This window comes from Chaetodon auriga, chromosome 1, assembly GCF_051107435.1.
Source record: "Chaetodon auriga isolate fChaAug3 chromosome 1, fChaAug3.hap1, whole genome shotgun sequence".
Taxonomy (NCBI): domain Eukaryota; kingdom Metazoa; phylum Chordata; class Actinopteri; order Chaetodontiformes; family Chaetodontidae; genus Chaetodon; species Chaetodon auriga.
In genome coordinates this window covers 30,193,920-30,212,093 of record NC_135074.1, presented here as the reverse complement: position 1 = coordinate 30,212,093, position 18,174 = coordinate 30,193,920, and the positions used below count along the sequence as shown (strand labels likewise).

The 18,174-nt window shown below is 43.1% G+C and overlaps 1 protein-coding gene and 1 pseudogene across 3 annotated transcripts; one reads left to right on the top strand and one right to left on the bottom strand.

The window, feature by feature from the left end:
* The first annotated feature begins 1,480 nt into the window (after nt 1-1,480).
* LOC143322621 (receptor for retinol uptake stra6-like) lies at nt 1,481-11,468 on the top strand. 2 transcript variants are annotated; one of them, XM_076733934.1, is made up of 17 exons: nt 1,481-1,743; nt 2,132-2,198; nt 4,866-4,951; nt 5,041-5,180; nt 5,428-5,594; nt 5,933-6,040; nt 6,638-6,705; nt 6,840-6,919; nt 7,103-7,164; nt 7,254-7,416; nt 7,519-7,594; nt 7,993-8,126; nt 8,340-8,457; nt 8,542-8,643; nt 8,881-9,044; nt 9,198-9,335; nt 9,706-11,468. In XM_076733934.1, exons 1-17 carry the CDS (start codon nt 1,643-1,645, stop codon nt 9,993-9,995), a joined length of 2,064 nt encoding a protein of 687 aa, XP_076590049.1. In that variant the 5' UTR covers nt 1,481-1,642; the 3' UTR covers nt 9,996-11,468. The 2 variants fall into 2 exon arrangements, with proteins under 2 accessions (XP_076590049.1, XP_076590056.1); XM_076733941.1 differs by having other exon boundaries at nt 9,727-11,467.
* A 131-nt stretch (nt 11,469-11,599) lies between these two features.
* Nucleotides 11,600-16,730, bottom strand: LOC143322616 (immunoglobulin superfamily containing leucine-rich repeat protein 2 pseudogene; annotated as a pseudogene). The gene is made up of 2 exons (XR_013077314.1): nt 16,517-16,730; nt 11,600-15,775 (listed from the first exon to the last, which is right to left on the bottom strand). The product of XR_013077314.1 is annotated as an immunoglobulin superfamily containing leucine-rich repeat protein 2 pseudogene (transcript).
* Nucleotides 16,731-18,174: the final 1,444 nt, after the last annotated feature.

The window sequence follows — 18,174 nt, the reverse complement described above, 5'->3', positions numbered from 1 at the left end:
GATTCAAACACATGAAAACATCAGAGGAGCAGAACTGGAAACACCAAACGCTTCTTTTAGTCTGTGCTGCGACTGAAATAGAATAAAAAAACCTTTATTGTTATAAGCCTTAAGTTAAGCTTTGACTCAGGAGTTTGAGGTAAGAATAGCATCCAGCGCGTCTGCTTTTACAGCACTGGTGGTGTTTTCATGTTGAAACAGCAGCAGCTGAGCACTGTGGGTCCACGCGCCGTCAGAAAATCCTGGGATCAGATCAGCTGGCCCTCGGCGGCCTCTGTCATATGAGCCAGCTCACAGATCCAGATTAAGAAACTCAGAGGACGTTCGGCTGTAAAGTGTTTCTGATGCACAGCTGAACAGCAGAAGCTTTCATGCACCATGGGTCCATCTTTAAGCTGCAGTTTGCTGTTTGATCTGTGTTTGTCCTCTCGTTTGGAGAGTTTGGAGAGATCCTAAACGGAGGCTTTCGCTCACGTGTCAAACAACGCTCAACCTTCCCATTTTGGCCTTTCTTGAGCTCTTTTCACACAAAGGTTTCCCCTGTTCAAATGAGGGATTTTCATCTTCTTATGAGATTAGTCTCTTGAGTAACAGGCAGAGGGAGGCAGACACGTTAACGCACGTTGCAGCGCAAAACTGATATCGACTAATCTGAGCATGAAATCACACAGAGAGCTTTTATTTAACATGAACACAGCAAACATTCAAATGCATCATAACTGTTATTACATGCCTGAGAGACAGTTTGTACTTTTGATTTGAGGGAAATGAACGTGCAAGTCACATTTTAGATGACAGTCTTTACGACATTCAAGCACAAGAACTTCTTTGTTGGGTCTCAATCAAGATAAAACTATTTCGTTTAAAACTGCAACTGATGATAATTTTCCTTTTTGATTAATCTGCTGATTATTTAGATGTATTTGACTGATCGTTCAGTTTGTAAAACTTCTGAAAAGCTGTCACAGTTAGCTCGAGCCGTCACAATGTGTCGCAACTACAACAGAAATCAATCAATAATTGAAATAATGACAGGAAAACGCAGCAAGTTGTCACATTTTTGCACAAAAAATAGGTAGCAGTCAATCCACTCAGCAGTTAATCAGTTAAATGTTTTATCTTCACTCGTACAAACTGTCTGGTAATTTAATCTATAACAAAACACCAGATTTTTAAAGATCTTTGTCTGTTTTCTTAGGAAAATCTAATCTAAACCTAACTAAAGCTGTAAAAGTGCAACAGTTCCCTCTGAAATGAGAATCCTCAAGTAAAGTACTTTAATAAACGTACTTAGTTTCTTTCTATCACTGAATAAAAGTCGAAGCCAGTTTCAGATGATTAACAGCCGCATGAGGAGCAGCAGAGGTCACTTTAGGTCAGTTTCTTCCTCCCCTTCTCCTCTTGTTCAGGGTAACGTTGAACTCTCTCTCTCTCCTCTTACTCCCCTCCGTGCAGCCGTTAATCTGCTGTGTTTCAGCTCTCCGTTGGGCTGGAATGTGTCTGAGCGTTTGGGCCAAACTGTCCCGACACGTTACAGCAGCAGCAGATCACTGAGCCGGGTTACCCGACCGGAGGAGGACCTGCAGGCCTCTGGATCTTTACTCGTCCTGCTTCACCCGTTTGACTCCACTGAGCGGCTGCCATGAATCACAGCAAGGTCGAATTTGAGCCTTTTGAATATTCCTACTATGATTATTCAGACTGGTACTCGAACAACGCAGAGCCAACCAAACCACCCAAAGAGTGAGTGTGAAACCCCTCTGAGCATCCTTTAATGGTCCAGAGCTGAAGGTGTACGATGGTCAATCGTTAAATAGTGATTATGATTCAAGGCGGTGATTTTAGGTCTGTTTACTTATCAGCCTGCTGGATACTGTCACTTATTTACCTGATAAACAATTAAATGTAACCTTGAAATCTGGATTAATCCTATAAAGAACAAATCAAATAGTTTTAATTCACTTATCTGACAGTCATCATCAGTCGTACAACTCATAAAATTGTATGTGCAGATTTTACACATTAGCGTTTTTTTGTGTTTTACAGTAAATAGCAAAATGGATTTTGCCAAGAATTCAGCTTTTTTTAATCAAATGTGGTTGTTTTTTTTGTTTTTTTTTTGTATTTTTAGAGTTATTTTACCATGTGACCCCACAGTGGACGATCAGCTCTTCCACATATGCATGCTGTCGATATCTGTAAGTAAGCTCCGGTCGACAAAGGTGACTGAACATGTGAAAGTAAAGGCACATTGTGTTGAGTGTTGATGTCGATTACACAGCTGATTCCTAATTATTCTGGTTTTTTTTAGAGACAAGCTGTGTTTATTCATAGCAGTGGATATCTATGTCCTCGGTACAGTACTTATATTAGGAATAACTGCTGTGTTTATCCAGTCGGTCACATTAAAAGCAACACAATCATTCAAAGTTCAAAGCGTGGAGATGAAGATTTCTTAATGAGGCCGTTTATAAGGAAAGAGACAAGAAGACATAGTGGGATAAACTGTATAAAACTCCATGGTAGTAGACAAATACAGATTTTAATAATAGCCCAGAGAAAAAGCAGGCCAGCTGCATCTGAATGTCGGCTCTCTTGACCATGTTGTGGCATCAGAGCAGCAGAGGTGAGACGGCTCAGGCCCAAATTTGGCTCAGTAATTATAATTACTGAGAGCACGACCTGGATCATCTTGTCAGCAGCACTCAGGTCAGTGTAGCAACTACAGAGGAGCGCCGTCAAGTCATGTGCACAACAATCAGGTTGAAGCAGTCGTTGGCGATGAAACATGTCTGTCAGTATTTGCTGAGTCACAGTTCAGACAAAATGGTGGACGCGACGTATCAGTTATAAGCTGCTGTGGAACTGTTGTGGTTGTTACTTGCAGCTAAATGTTGAACTGACGCCAACGGCTGGTGACAGAATAGGTTGTTTACAGATGACGTCATGTCACTCTTTTGTTGTGGCGCGAACTGCAGATGGAGGGCAGGAAGTGATTTTTGCGTCTTTTACGGTTGCAACAAATCTTTCAGTTCAGTTGGAAAATGGCTCCTCTTCATAACGTACGAGACACTTCCAACATACCTTTCTCTCGTAATTTCATCTGAACTAGTAGAGTAAGAACTTTTCCTCCATCTTGTCCATTGTAGTTTTCACTTCCTGCCCTCCATCTGAATTTGAACAATAACAGTTATAAACAGTTCTGGGTTCCAGATTCTAAGTAAATATGAATATGTAATAATACTTCAAACAGAGCATGTAGGCCAACACGTCACAGTCTCAGTTTTGTTCTGAAGTTTTTGCATCTTCCATCAAATCCTTCAGTGTTTTTTCTTATGAAGGCATAAGATGTCTTTGCGTCAGGGAGCGCTTCACTTTAATGATGTCTGCCATCATTTTGTCCGAACCCAATTATAAGAGAATTCCACTTTACGTCTGTTAACCTCTCATACTGTCCACAGACTGGACATGGACTAATTTTCCTGTTCAGTCAATAATGTGGAATAAACTGTGACGGCTGGGCAGCTGATCAGGAATAACAAGCCTCTCTTCAGGAGGCAGATTCTCTGTAAAATGAGCTTCTTTATTTGAGGCGCTGTCAGTCGTGATCCATCCAACTGCATCTACAAAGAATTGCTTTGCTTTGTTTTTCAAGTTGAATTTTCTTTGATGAGATACTGTAGCTGGCAAACACTGAGGAGCACTTACTGAAAACAGACAAGATCAAATCACATTCAGCTTTGACTGGAAAGTTCAGTTTTTGTGCCAGAAGGTTCTGCACAGTAAGACGCCCAGCGAGCAACATTTGGCTCTCAAAATGTTCTGGGAACATCATTTTTTTGTTCCCGAGATGTTAAAAGGGCAAGTTATTCTGACATAAAACGAATGTAATTGTTATGTTTCCAGAACGTTCTGACAAGATTAGCTGAATATTCACGAAGGTTTAAATGAACATTCCCTCTTAACGTTCTCTAGATGTTAAAACAGGAAGGTTTTGAGATGTAAAACTATGATTGTTATGTTCCCTGAACGTTCTGGGAAGGTTAGTTGAATGTTTTCCCTTAACTTTCTCTAGTTTTTAGCACACAGGGAACATGAGGCTACATTCTTTCTTTGAAGGTTAGCTGGATGAGCCTTATGCTACAAACGTCCTTTGATTCAAAGAAAGTTTAAAGTGTGTGGTCAGCAGAACTGCAGCAGCTTGTTTTCATGGTACGTTATCGCTGTCTTCACCTCCACCCTGTTAACATTAAAAAGCAGCATCCAAATCCCAACTAAAGTACACCCACACTGCGGTACTTCACCACTTCCTCCACCATGTCTACGGAACATTAATCTGCTGGGAGAACAAAGACAACCTGGCAAACAGGTGCTGGAGAGCCAGGACTATAAAGACCGGGAGGACTGATTGGATAATTGAGATCAGGTGATGATAAAACTGGCGGGAAACCGAACAATGACAGGAAGTAAAACGAACAGGATTGTATAAAGGAAAGTTAGTACAAAATAAAACAGGAAATGCTGTTAACTAGAGTCCATGCACATTTTCATACAGCCAAGCTAGCGTTTCCCCTTACTTCCTGTTTTTATGCTACGCTAAGCTAACTGGCTGCTGGCTGTAGATTCTTATTTACTCTACAGACATGACAGTGCTCATCTATACTTTCACAAGGAAACTCCAAACCTTAAAATTTCGGACATTAAAGGATTGATTAAACTTTTCAGTTTCGTTCATACCAATTAAACCTTCCTGGTGTTCCAATGCATTTTATTCCAATATGAACCGAGCTAAAATATACAGTTATACTCCTAATGTGGAAGTGCTGCATCGTCTGAAGCCTGATGAATTTCATCCTTCCCTCTAGCTGGTGATCATGTTAATCCTGGCAGTTCTCACCAGGAAGAACAAATTCTGCCAAGGATTCACAAGAGGATCCTCCAGCATCTTCAGGTGAATTTGGAAAGTCTAGAAAAACAGGTAGATAAAAGAGACTTCAGGCTGCAGGTATGTTCTCTAAATGCTCCTGTTTGATCTCACAGTCCAGCCAACTTCCTGGATCAGACTCAGAAAAAAGGCCTGGTCATCGCTGTTTTTGGACTGGTGTTCAGTAAGCTGGCAGTGCTGGTGATCGCCCCGGACCCTCTGCCTTTCTCCAAAGACACGCCGGCGGACATTAAAGGTGGACATTTGCATGTTAAATTCATGTAATGATGAAATTAAGTGATTTAAAGGATCTTGAATACATGCAAGTAAGAGTTTGGTGAAAAAACATCCTTTATGGGAAAATACATCACGGCTAAAGGAGCAGAAGCTAGCTTGGAAACTGCCTTTGACCTCAGCTCCATCTTTGTTAGTCAATATCGGACGGCCTGTGGGAGGTCACGCGTCAGGGATGTGATGCTTTCTTTTACCCGCTTCTTTCTCAGAGTACATGAAGATAATCGCCATCTTCTACTATCCTGTCCTGTATTATCCTCTGTTGGTCTGCGGCACTCTGCAGCACAAAGCCGGTTACGTCTTCGGGACGCTGCTCTCCTTCACTCACTTTGGGGTCCTGGTGTGGCAGAAGTTCGACTGTCCAAAGACGCCGGAGGTGAGACACCTGCAGCACGTTAGCATTGTTAGCAAACAGTTGCCTATTTACACATCACACTTGGAGCCCCGTTTCCAATTCTCCTATAGTCCAATATTGTCCTTTTTCTCTGTTTTGGTCTCCACCGGTGAGAAGAAATCAGGCTTTTTAGCTGCTACAGAAACCTCCACTTTCACAGGCAGCAACTCAATTTATTATAAAATATTACGTAAAATATTGATTACTGCAGGTTTGAAACAAAATGTCTTTCACCTCATTTTCAAATCACGGTCAGATAAAACTACAACTGATGGATCGATCCTTTAGAGATTACATTTTTCCCGTTTTCCTCCCCGCAGATCTATAAGTACTACGCTCTGCTCGCAAGTCTGCCTCAGCTGGCCTGCCTTGCGTATCTGTGTGTCCAGTTTCCTTTGCTGTTTGTTAAAGGACCAAAGACTGACGAGGTGAGAAAAGTCAGATTACAGACATCAACGTCCAAGCAAGACAAAATTACACTTTGTCCTCTGATGAAACGTAGCTCAACATTTTTTCTGCCTCATGGTTTATATGTAGAAAGAAACATGAATCTCAACTATGTAAAACATATAACCATGATTACTGTAAGCAGCTTGTGCAGAACAGAGCGGGTTTAACTCGGCGTCCTTGAGCAGATTATGACGATGGAGGTGATATTTTTTTCCCTTTCAAACATATTAATACAACAGAGTTTTTGTTTTAACAGCAGGTTTAATCCATCTACGGTTTTTCACTAATGGCTGAGAAGAGAAATTCTTCTCTTAAATCAACAGGAAAAACAGCTTTTAGCACCAGCTTTTATTTAACCTTCAGATTTTTCTTGTATTTTTTTTTTACTCATTCTTGTTAAAAACTAACTTTTAACCAAACATTGACTGAAGCTCAGAGGAATCTGCAGCATCAAGACCCCAGATTACACAGAACATAACAGATAATGTTTATGTCACTTTAAAATGAGGTTGAACCCTAAATAATGAGAGAAATTAAACATATTTTAACATCACCTCTGAATGTTCTGCCCGCAGGACCTCGACAGCAGCTACTACACCGACTATGTGAAGTTACTTCTAAAGAAAAGGCCCTCCACAGCCAGGTGAACGGACAGGATTTCATGTCCTTTCCCCCTTCATCTTCTGTTTTTACCACAAACCAACCAACTATCTAAACTAAGAGCATTCATACTGTTCAAGTCTAATATGATTCGTTCTCTATGATTTTATGTTACAGCTCTTCATCTACAGACAAACCAACCTTGGCAGAGAGAATCCTGGAGGTGCCTAAGAGTTATATTTATATCCCAGAAAAAGGTTTGTGCAGTCGTACAAGGACAGATGTTTATATTTCATTAAGCAGACATTTTGTTTACCCTAACCCTAACCCCTAACCCTAACCCTAACCCCGAACACACTCACACTGAGTGGAAAACTCATTATCCAAACGCTTTAGTTCCAAAAGTTAAAGCGTCCTTAATGACTTATTTTGTCTTTCAGTGTTTCGTTTTCCGCTGAAGTTGGCTGTGTCAGCATTCGTCGCCTTTGTGACCATATATCATGTAAGTCTTCAGACCGTCGTCATGACCTTTCACCTCTTAAATCACACAGAATCTACTCACCGTTGTAGACACCGTTGTGTTCCTTTCAGACAGCGCTGCTGTTGGTCGTCCTGGTGGTTCCCACCCTGCACATCGTTCGTGCTGGGATTGATGAAAACATCGCCTTCCTGTTACTGGGGTTTGGCATCGTCCTGTCAGACGACAGGATGGAGGTTGTCCAAATTGTGACCTTCTACACGTGGTTGCTGGAGGGTATGTGGGGCTACTTTTTGGTCTTTTAACAAAATCTGGGAGTGTGTTGTTATAAAACGAATGGCTAATTTTGTTTTTCTTATCCACCATGTTGTTTGTTAGTGTGCTACCTTTGTGCGATGACCCTGACGTGTTTGGTCAGTCTCGTCATGCTCATGAGGTCCATGATTCTTCACAGGTAAGTGCAATAAAACCACGTAGAAGAATCTCTTTTCTTAAAGAAGGCAAGAAGGTGATCTGTTAGCAAACAGTTGCCTGTCGACATCCTGTAGACACAGAGCAACATGAGCATTTGTTTACCTTTTAGCTCTGCTTTGGTCTCCACCAACATGCCACATGGTAGCAGAATTTTAAGCTCTGTGATTGGACGTTCGCCCATGCAGTGCTCTCTGGGACTTTGTGAATCAGCTCTTTTCAGCAGAGTGTCTCACCTGTTGCACTCATGATTCAACAGGAAGTTTCACGTCCATCCCGGTGTTGGAAGTAGCACCAAACACCTCACGTTTTCTGCCACCTGATATGTTCCCAGGCCTTCCTGTCTGAGTTTAATGTACCGCTGGTTTTAACATGTTTCAGGTCAAACCTAAAAGGACTCTATAAGGGAGACATTTACAGCATTTATAACAGCCAGAAGACCATCCGTCCATCAAAACCTGGCATCGTCTGTTGGATGGGATTGACGGGGTACCAGGCTGCCATCGTCTCCCTCGGTAAAGATCAACTATAAAGCAAAGTTATCATTGATTTTACTCTCAAAATGGACTTTGTGCTGAATGCAGCATGTAGGGATGACACGAGTTCCTCATAAGATTTGCTGAAAATAGTAAAAATACAGATGAATGACAGCCTTATTCTTTAATTAATGCAGGACCTGAGGAGTGAACTGAGCTAAAAATGACTTTTTTCTGACTGTGTTTTGGCAGCAATGGCTATTCAGACCGTGGTGTTCTTCATCTGCTTCTTGTTCCTGGTCTTTCTGATCATCATCCCTGTTTTTCACGGTCGTAACATCATCGTCTTTGAGGTCGCGGGAAAGGCATGGTGAGTCAGCAACCTTTTGTTTCACTCTTTGTCATTTTATGTTCATTGAAACTGAGATTACTTTCCATCTTTGTGACCTCTCAGGCCGGCCTGGGTCACTCTGCTGCTGGTCACTGTGCTTCAACACGTCACTGCTAAGTTTGCTTTCATCAAAAAGGAAGCTGGAACGAGAGACTTGAACAACAGGTACATGAAGCTGATTCCAGTGCAAAATGCTTTACTGTTCTTACTTGTGATTGGTATTTGTCATATTAAATTATTGTATTCAGTATATATTAATCAATAGGATCTTCAGATCTCAAGAGAAGCCACAGGAACCTGACTTTTAGTCCAAAAACACTTCCCATACTTCCCACTTTTGGGCCCTTGTCCTTGGACCTAACCATTGTCAGCATGTTAATAAATATTTCATGGTTTTTCTAGAGAGAGTCTGTTTCTCCTGACGTACCTGCTGTTCTTGATCAACACCATGTTGGGTCTGATAGTCGCAATATGGAGAATGGTGATAACAGCTTTATACAACATCGTCCATCTCGGCCGTATTGACATCAGTCTGCTGCACCGTACTGCAGAGTCCTACGACCCAGGTACACTATTTTATAGTTTTTAACAGCTTTTGGACAACAGTGGTATAGCAGGTATAGAGACAATACTTAGAAAGTGTGTAGGTAGGGACTATTTTCTGGGCCCCGATCTCAGCCTGACTGTAGTCATGCTCTGTGACCTTTGGCCCCATCCAGCCTACAGATACTACACCCACTCCCTGAAGGTGGAGGTCAGCCAGTCGCACCCGGTGATGAAGGCCTTCTGTGGGCTGCTGCTGGACTTGATGGTCGAGGGCGGAAGAGCTGGACAAAAAATAAGAGACGCAGAGGAAGGTAGAGCAAGATCCTGTTGATTACTTATGAATCTCTGCACGACCTTACAGCCAGTTACATTTCTGATCTCCATGTTCTCCACACTCTTCATGTGTCTGAGGCACTTTGTGTGTTTTAAAAATTGCTTTATAAGCGAACTAAGCAAGTAAGTAAGCATGCTGTATCTACTTTCACTTGTTAGTCACCAACCAACTCTGCTGTTGTTAGACCAATGCTAGCATTGCTAAAAACAGTTGACTCGAAGATTTTAAACATGAATTACTGCTTCGAAGAACAATGAAACAGTGGAAATTATTGTTCTTCCACTGGGTTTTAATGGGTTTCCCAGCTGACGAGGTCTTTTTCTAATTCCTCGACTCTGCCCTGACAGCCTGCTCCTCCATGCTTTCAGGGATTCAGGAGAACAGGCCGAGCAAAGCGACCACCCGCCGCAGGATTCGCTCTCGCTGGCAGCTGCTGTACACGCTGGTCAACAACCCGTCCCTGCTGGGCTCCAGGAAGCATTTCCAGACCCTGCAGACCTCTGAGAGCGTCCTGAATGGGACCCCCAACCACGGCTCCAAGAAAGGCAGCAAGAAGGAGGCCGACAAGCCAGCGACCGCGCCCGTCCAGTCCACCGAGACCCCAACAAACCAGGATAAAACTGAACCTGATCCCTAATCTGTGTGGTGTGGTTGTCAGTATACTCCAAACAGCATTGTATTTAGCAACTATTATTCAAAGAGTCGTTAATGAAGGTCAAATCAGGCACATGGTGACAAACTCAAAGCCAGCAGCATACTTCTCCACTAACATCCCAATAAAACAGGTTCAGATTTCTATCTGCGACAAAGTGGTGCAGGCTTTAGAGTTTGTCTTGACCTGTTATTGATGTATTCGTCCTTCATTGCAGATCGGCCCCGCAGGCCTGGATGACCCACAAGGACTCCAACGACAATTGTTTCACGTGTGAATAAAAGACTTACCTAAAACAAAAGCTGGTGAGGATCAGTCACCCTGAAGCTAACAGGAGCATCAGCTCCAAATACAAAATGAGGTTCTGGCTGTGTGACTGTCAATGCAGTTTCTGTCAAACTGTCATTGTGTTTTGCTTGTGCTGAGCTATTGAGGCCTTTTAGTGGTTGCATATTGACAAGCACAAAGTGCAGTGACAGTTCTGATCAATGGCGGCATCAGAAACAGGATACGGAGTCAATAAGAGGTCGTAGTCCACCGGTTGATACAGTCATGTCAACACAAGCTGCTTCTCAGTGTGCACCATGCTATTTGTTTCTTAAATCCAGTGTTCGAGAGGGTTTACAAGATCATGAAGGCAGAAATTAATCAACCACCAAGACAATTTCTCATTTAATGTAAAGAAAAAAAATCTCACGGTCACGGGAATTTCATACAAGATCAACACCATGCTCCACTGTGACCTTTGGGTTTATGTTCCTCATTACAGAGTAATATCTAAATATTATTTGTTAGATGTTTGTGTGCGCAGCAGTTTCTACTTCAATTTCAGCTAATTATTATAAGATGAATCACATGAGGAGATACCGAGGTTAATCATACTGCATACATGCAACCACACTTCATATTTTTACATTGGATTATAGTTTTATGTTACACAAAAGAGTGGATGCGATTTTAATGGATGAACAAATAAACTGCTTTCCTCACATTTGACAAGTGATGGCTGAATAAAGATTAAGGGCTCAAATACAGTGTATAAATACATCAAAATGTACAAAGTGTGAAGTGTTTCTGAGTCCCATCATTGACCTACTAATCTGACTCAATGGTACCATAATTTGATATATTCATTAATAAATCTATTAACCCCATTTTCTTATCATCCTACATATTTTCAATTAATTGCTTCTTTAATTGACTTAGTTTTCACTCGTTTAATTTTTAATCCAATCAGAAAAAAATAATCAACTGAACCACCAGAAAGGCTTTTTTGGTCCTCCGTATATTTGCTGTTAATCTGTAATGGAAACGGGACAAATGGTAAATGACAGAGTCGACTTTTAAAACATCAACAAAATCATTATCTTTATTTTTTGGGTTGAATTGAAAGTATTGAAAGTGTTACGACAAAATATCTTGCTATGTTTTTAATGGTTTTCACAGTGTAGTCGTGCTTTGTAATCACATGTTAGATGGGTGTGATGTGGAAATAAAAACAAAACTATAAAAGTCACTAAACTAATTATTTTGAATGCTGGTCCTAAAGGAGAAACCAGAGGCGGACAGATGAGCGATCACTCGGTTTTCCTGTGTCAAAACCTTTATTGAGGCACATGGGATTAAGAGTTTAATTAAGAGTTAGTGAGGATATTGAAACACTTTGGTAAAAACATACTGCTTCCTTTATCACAGGGGTATAAAACAGAAAAAAGACAGCAGCAGCAGACACACAAGTTATTCTTTAAGTCAGGAATATTAAGACAGCATACTGCGACTCACAACAACGGGCAGCATGCAGCTCGTCTAAACACTCCGGGATACACACCAGGATGGACACATGACCCAGATACAACGAGGCAATAACGTCACGCACACACTCGGCGGTGGATACTGCTGAAATAACTTACCCACATTTTACCAGTGAGACGGAGAGCTTACTTAAAACAGCCAGTTTTATTCAACATTCAACAGTTATGTTCAGAGGAAATGTGTGGACGGAGAGCTCACAGCTGCAGCGCACGGCGGCGTCTTCCTCTTTGAAACGACACAGTTTTTCTAAACATGTAAACTCCCGTAAGAGAAGCTGGAGTTTCTGTATTTTAAAGCTACCGCACTCCTAAAACCACAGCACAGATTTACTGGAGGTACTTTAAAGCAGCACATTTCTTTTTTTAGTTACAGTTAGCCCATTTACTAATGCAGACATCCAGTTCACGTTGCTCCTAATATCTTTGCAAACATGTCACATGTAACACGAGCTTTGCTAAATTTGGTCTTTTTTTGTTGTCGTGGTGTGTTTGCGTCTTGTTTTCACTCACTAGCTGTTTATCAGGAACACGTTAAACGAACATGCTCTAAATTAATAGACGGAGGCAATAATCAAGTTTGAACTTAAAATCAGTTTGGTGAGATTGGTTGTTTCATGGCAGGGACTTTTTTTCTGAGCTGCTGAAAACTACTAACTTGGACATGATGAAATAACATTATTATAAAGATTTTAGGCCCCATTTTCTGTTTTTTTCAGGATTTTATTTCAGTCCCGAGGAACATTTTGGCAATTCATAGGTCTTGTGGTCAAAAGTGGCAACAACATTTAGTCACAGCTACTGTTGCTAAAATAATTTGCTGAAGTATGATTGGCACAAATCAACAAATAAGCCTTCATGTTTATGACTGTCACTCTGCCAAAGAGCTCATATTTCCCCTTATTTTCTGTTTCTCTCTACGTCAAGTGGGATATTTCTTAAAAATATTACTAAAATTTGGTAGAACGTTAGATCATGGACCAAAGAACACATCCAGATCCAGGACTTTCTTTTACTGCACTTACTTAAATAAATGAAACATGTCTGCTTTATGTGTCCCATGCTTGTCCATCACCATGTGTATTTTAGGGCAGATCTGAATCCAGATGCACATTTTAAAGCAAACATTTTAGAGCAGACTGACGCTGCTCACCTCAGTCTCCAGTCTTTGTGCTAAGCTAACCTGCTGCTGGTCTGGGCTTCCTGCTGGTCTTTACCGGACTGCCATGAGAGCAGCATTGATAAGCGTGCGTCCATAAATGTCTCCTCGTGCTCTGAGGAGGCCTCTGGCTGAAACACATCATCAATGATATCCGAATAAAATATGAAGCTGAGCAGACGATGAACGCTTTGATGGTGAAGCGCCTTTTTCTACTTTGATAAGTCATTTTTGATTTTGAGGTTGAGCACAGGCTGGCTCTATTTTTCCTGTCAGCGTGTTCAAGCTGTATATTTTGAAAGGGGGAAAACAAGCTGTGATATTTCCAGTGTGGTAACGAGGTTACCGTTAAGGCCTAAACCAGGCCTCGATCAGCTGTCTGGGAAACATGCGCTGATCATCGATCAAGCCTGCCAGCTGGTGGCCTGTCTGCTCACTGAATGTTGGGTGTGGTCTGAAGGGAGGGGATGGATTTTGACTCTTGCCAGATCAGCGTGGAAAAAAGTAATGTTTATGTGCTGCTTCAGTGAAGCTAAACCTTTGGCACAAACTTTAAAAACTCCTGTCTTTTACCTTTAAACCAAATGCAAAAGAAAACTGTTAATGACGTGATGCAGACACAGGAATAATTACTGGTTGGGATATTTGTAGTTGCTTATAATATTCACTGCTTCAGCTCCTAAAGGTAACCTATCGCTATACTCAGATCCCACCTCACAGTTGTCTAAATTCGTCCTACACTGAGACAGACTGAAGGACTCCGTCATGATGCTTTCTTCCGTATCCGCCTCCTTCTCTCCGTCCCCGCTGTCCGACTCCCCCTCCTCCTCGTCCAGCTGGCTGCCGTTGATCTTCCTCTGAGACTCGGTGTGCGGCGCATGGATGTTGAAGTTGGCGGCGAGGTCCCTCTCCGCGTGGTACTGGTCTTTGGCCTTCAGGATCAGCTTGTAGGTCTTGCTGCGGTATTTGTACACCAGGTGGAAGCACGTCGCGCCGAGCAGAGGCACGGTGGACACGGTGAGGAGGCAGATGCTGACGGAGATGATGATGAGGAGGTTCGGTACCCTCCTCCTGGTGGTGAACAGCACCTGGACCTCGCAGTCCTCGCCTCTGTAGGTCAGGCAAAGGGAGTAATTGGTGCCAGGACGTAAACCGCTGAACTGATACGTGTTGACGCCCTCTTTGATCCTCGACCACTGCACTGCTGAGTGTTTGCGGTCGGCAGTTATGCACAGATACAAGCCATTTGAATGGACTTTCTCAGAAACGTCTGACGGGCCGTGGTGCTCTTCGCTGTCAGCCTGGAGGCTCTCAGATGAAGCGGTGGTGGCGGCGGAGGCGCGGTTGGTGCTCTTGTCTCTGGGTATGAGAAGGGGATTGAGGCGCACCGTCGCTTCCGTCTCTGACACCCCTAAAGCAATGACGCCAAAGTCAAACGTGTACTGCTTGATATCATCCAGGCTCCCGTTAAAGACGTGGCTGGAGATGTACCTCGTATTTGCCGTCAAGCCACACTTACTGGCACGTGATGGATGGCTCGCCGGCTCCTCAGAAGACTTCGAGTTGATCTCCGCTGTGGGTGGGAAAGTGGGTACGACGTTCATGAAGTCCTTTCTCTTTACATCAGAGAGACGCACAGAATCAAACACAGATCTTTTACCTGTTGTTTGGTGTATTGATGGGTGTGTTTTAGTGTAAGTAGGTGTTGTGGTAATTTGCTTTTCGGGTGTTGGTTTCGGCGGAGCCACCACCGTCACCGACACTGAATCCTCAGCTCTTCCAAATTCATTGGTGGCCGAGCAGCTGTAGTTGCCGCCGTCGTCTTTCATGATGTGTGGAATGATCAGAGTGCCGTTGTTGAAGACTTTGACTGGATTATTGGACAGCAGGGAGACCTCACTTGAATCTGCCGAGTCATCCTCAGTGAATGACAAAGCCACCTCTCGCCTCTGCCTTTGGCTGTGAATACTCCACATGACCAGTGGCTTTGGGTTTCCAGTGAATTCACAAGTCAAGACCAGCGCACTGCCCTCATAGACAGTTGAGTTATGAGCATTTGGCTCAGCTCGTATTGTGACATTTGTGCTTGTGCACTTTGACTCGGACAATTTTCCGATCATTTCCCCTTTAAGTTTCTCTGGAGCTTCACAAGTGATCAGATTCTGCTCTGGGATTGTGATGGTGGTCGTTGTAATCCAGTCTCTGAGCCAGTCGAGGGAGCAGTTGCATGCAAAGGGATTTTTGTAGATCTGCAAGTGGGACAAAGACACCAAACCGTCAAACGTCCCTTCAGCGATGGTTACGAATTTGTTGTTGTTGAGTCGGAGGGACCTCAGGTCTTTGAGGTTGGAGAAGGCGTCCCTCGGCAGGTGGACCATCTCGTTGTGGTTCATCTTCAGCAGCTGCAGGCCTGTGAGGTTCTGCAGATCCTCCCAAGGAAAGTCTACAAGTCGGTTGTGGCTGATGTCAAAGTTACGCAGGTGAACCAAAGGCGCGAGGGTCCCGAGCATGATGGAGACGATCTCGTTGTGGGCCATCCACAGCGACGTCACCCGGGTGACATTGTCGAAGCTGCCCAGTGGTATCAAACTGATCTTGTTGGCAGAGAGACTCAAGGTTGTAACATTAGGAGGCAAACCATCCGGGACATCAGTTAAGTCTTTGTAGGAGCATTCAGCAAAGTAGCGGGCGTATTTATCCGAGCAGGTGCAGAGCTCAGGGCATCCGAGTCCGGCGGTGAAGACTGTGGAGATCCACAACGTCAAGTAGAGGATGTCTGCAGCCGCCATTTTCTGCTCCTGTAAAACAGTTCACAGTCCGTCTATCAATCAGCAAATTAAACTTGATTTGTTTGGCACATTTAATGCAAAAAAAGACAAAAAGAAAAATACCACTCAAACAAAAAGAGGCTAAACTTACGCTGTAAGGATAAAAGTATGAAACTGTGCAGACTGTAAAGCCTTCTGAGGCAAATTCATCATTTTAGGTTACATGAATAAAACTGACTGACAGCAGCTCAGCCTCACATTGATCCTTCTGCTGCTAAATGACATTTTAACCGTTCAATTCTTATTCTCTGACACTTCAAACTGTGAGTTTACATGTATTTCTGTGACACAGGAGAGCGCAGGAGGCCCTGCGGTGTCTGGGAAAACAAACACAAAGCAAAAACTGCTGCACAACAAATCTCACAGCTCGATGTTTGCCTTGAAGCTCTGGAGGTGAGAAACTGACATCAGCCGGTGTTGCATGCAGAGAGGAGACAGTCGGGCCGTTGAGTCACTGGCAGAAGCTTCTGGTTTCAAACTACGCAGCAGCCTCCGGATCTCTGTCCTTGGTGCTGAAAGGCAGCCGCGCGCCTGCTGTTTGTTTACCACGCAAACCGCTGGAATACCCTCCTCTAGCTATCTGCCTGCGAGACAAACACCGTGACTGTCGGTGTAATCTGACCCTGCAAGAGCAAAGTTCACGCCTGCAGAAAGCCCTGACGCAGGGTCACACATGAAACATGGATGAGGGGAGAAAAGGAGATCCCTCACCTGCTCCTCAGCAGCCAAACACTGCTTAATTCCTGCAGAGAAATCCGAAGGCGTCCGTCGGTGTTTACAGTCAAAGCACAGCAGGATTTATTCCGCCGTCAAGTTTGGAGATGAAGTCCGTGTGCGCGCCTCTACATGCTGAAAACACGCGTGTCCGCTGCGGCGGCTGAATATATGTCATCCTGAGTTATCTCCCCCTCCTCTCCTCCTCCTCCTCCCCTCCTCACCGCTCTGGACAGAACAGCATCGACGGATCCAAAAACGATTTTAAAGGGGAAACGACATCCAACATGACCGCCGCTGTTTACCACACTGTCAGGGCTGATTGGCTCTTTGTACACTTTATATACTTAATAATAATAATAATAGACCACTAACACTATTAATACTAATGCGACTTCTAATTACAATCTGTCTTTATAGATCCAATTTTAAACCCACAAAGTCACATAAAAGCAGTGGTAACAATGATTATAAACAGTAAAATCACTAATATGAAGCTTCATAAACATCAGACCCTGTTTACCGTTTTTAGGGATGACTGCTGCATAATGTGAAAAGTTGTACTACACCTGTCTCCCACAGGTGTAGTACAAAATCCTGGACCCTGTGCAGAGTCCACAGCTGTTCATCCAGGTGTCTTTGTGGTCTGCCTAGTCCTACCCAGTCCCTGGTGTCTCCAGAGGGAGCTGATGAATTGCCTCAAGTGATGTCACTTGAGTCAGGTGTCTCTGAGGGCTACAAGTTTGAAAAAACAAAACAAAACAAAACAAAACAATCTGTTGGTGTGGAGTTAGAAAGAGGTGAGTTTAACAGACCTCTGCAGCCTGATCCTCATTTCTGCTCGAGGCTAGCAGCTGGTAGCATAACAGCCTCAATCTCAGACTGAACTGTTAGTGGTTATGTAGCATTGTGGGTAATGTAGGCACCAGGGTTTTGACAAGGAAGAGGAGTGTGTGGAATTAAGACAATGTCGATTTTGATCCTTTTAAACTTCGCATCATGAGTTCAACAGTGTTATATGAGCACAATGCTAAAGTGTTGGAGTGTTTTCTTCATAAAAGTGGCCTGCGTACAAAAATAACCTAATCAAACAGAATTATTAATAATTAAGAAAGTAAAAGCTGAGGATAAAAGTTATTCTTATGCAAAATTTCATTTGTCGGAGATTCTCCACACCGGAGGATGTTTGTATCATTTATAGTTTGACTCTCTTTTAACACTTTACTTAATTGTATTTAAGGAAATTTAGGAAAATGTCACGGAAGTGCAAAAATGAAACAGTGCAGGTCTCAAAATGAGATTTGGACACTGAGACCTTCTTCATGTCTGGGTCTCAAGAGGCAGGATTTAAAGTCCACAGGACTGTGTTTATGTTGTGTGTGTCCGTGTGTGTGTGTGTGTGTGTGTGTGTGTGTGTGTGTGTGTGTGTGTGTGTGTGTGATATGCAGTACATCATTAGGAGCAGAGGGCAGAATGAAGCCTCTGAAGAAATCTTGATTCATTTAGTTCAGATCTAATCTCATCTTCATCATCCTGCCTGAAATGCATCATTATGACATGAACTGGGTTTCTTCTGCCGCTCAAATCCTCCGTTTACCACTGACAGACACGGAGGTGGATTCCTCTGAAGCTGCACAGTGAAGTCATTTTAACCC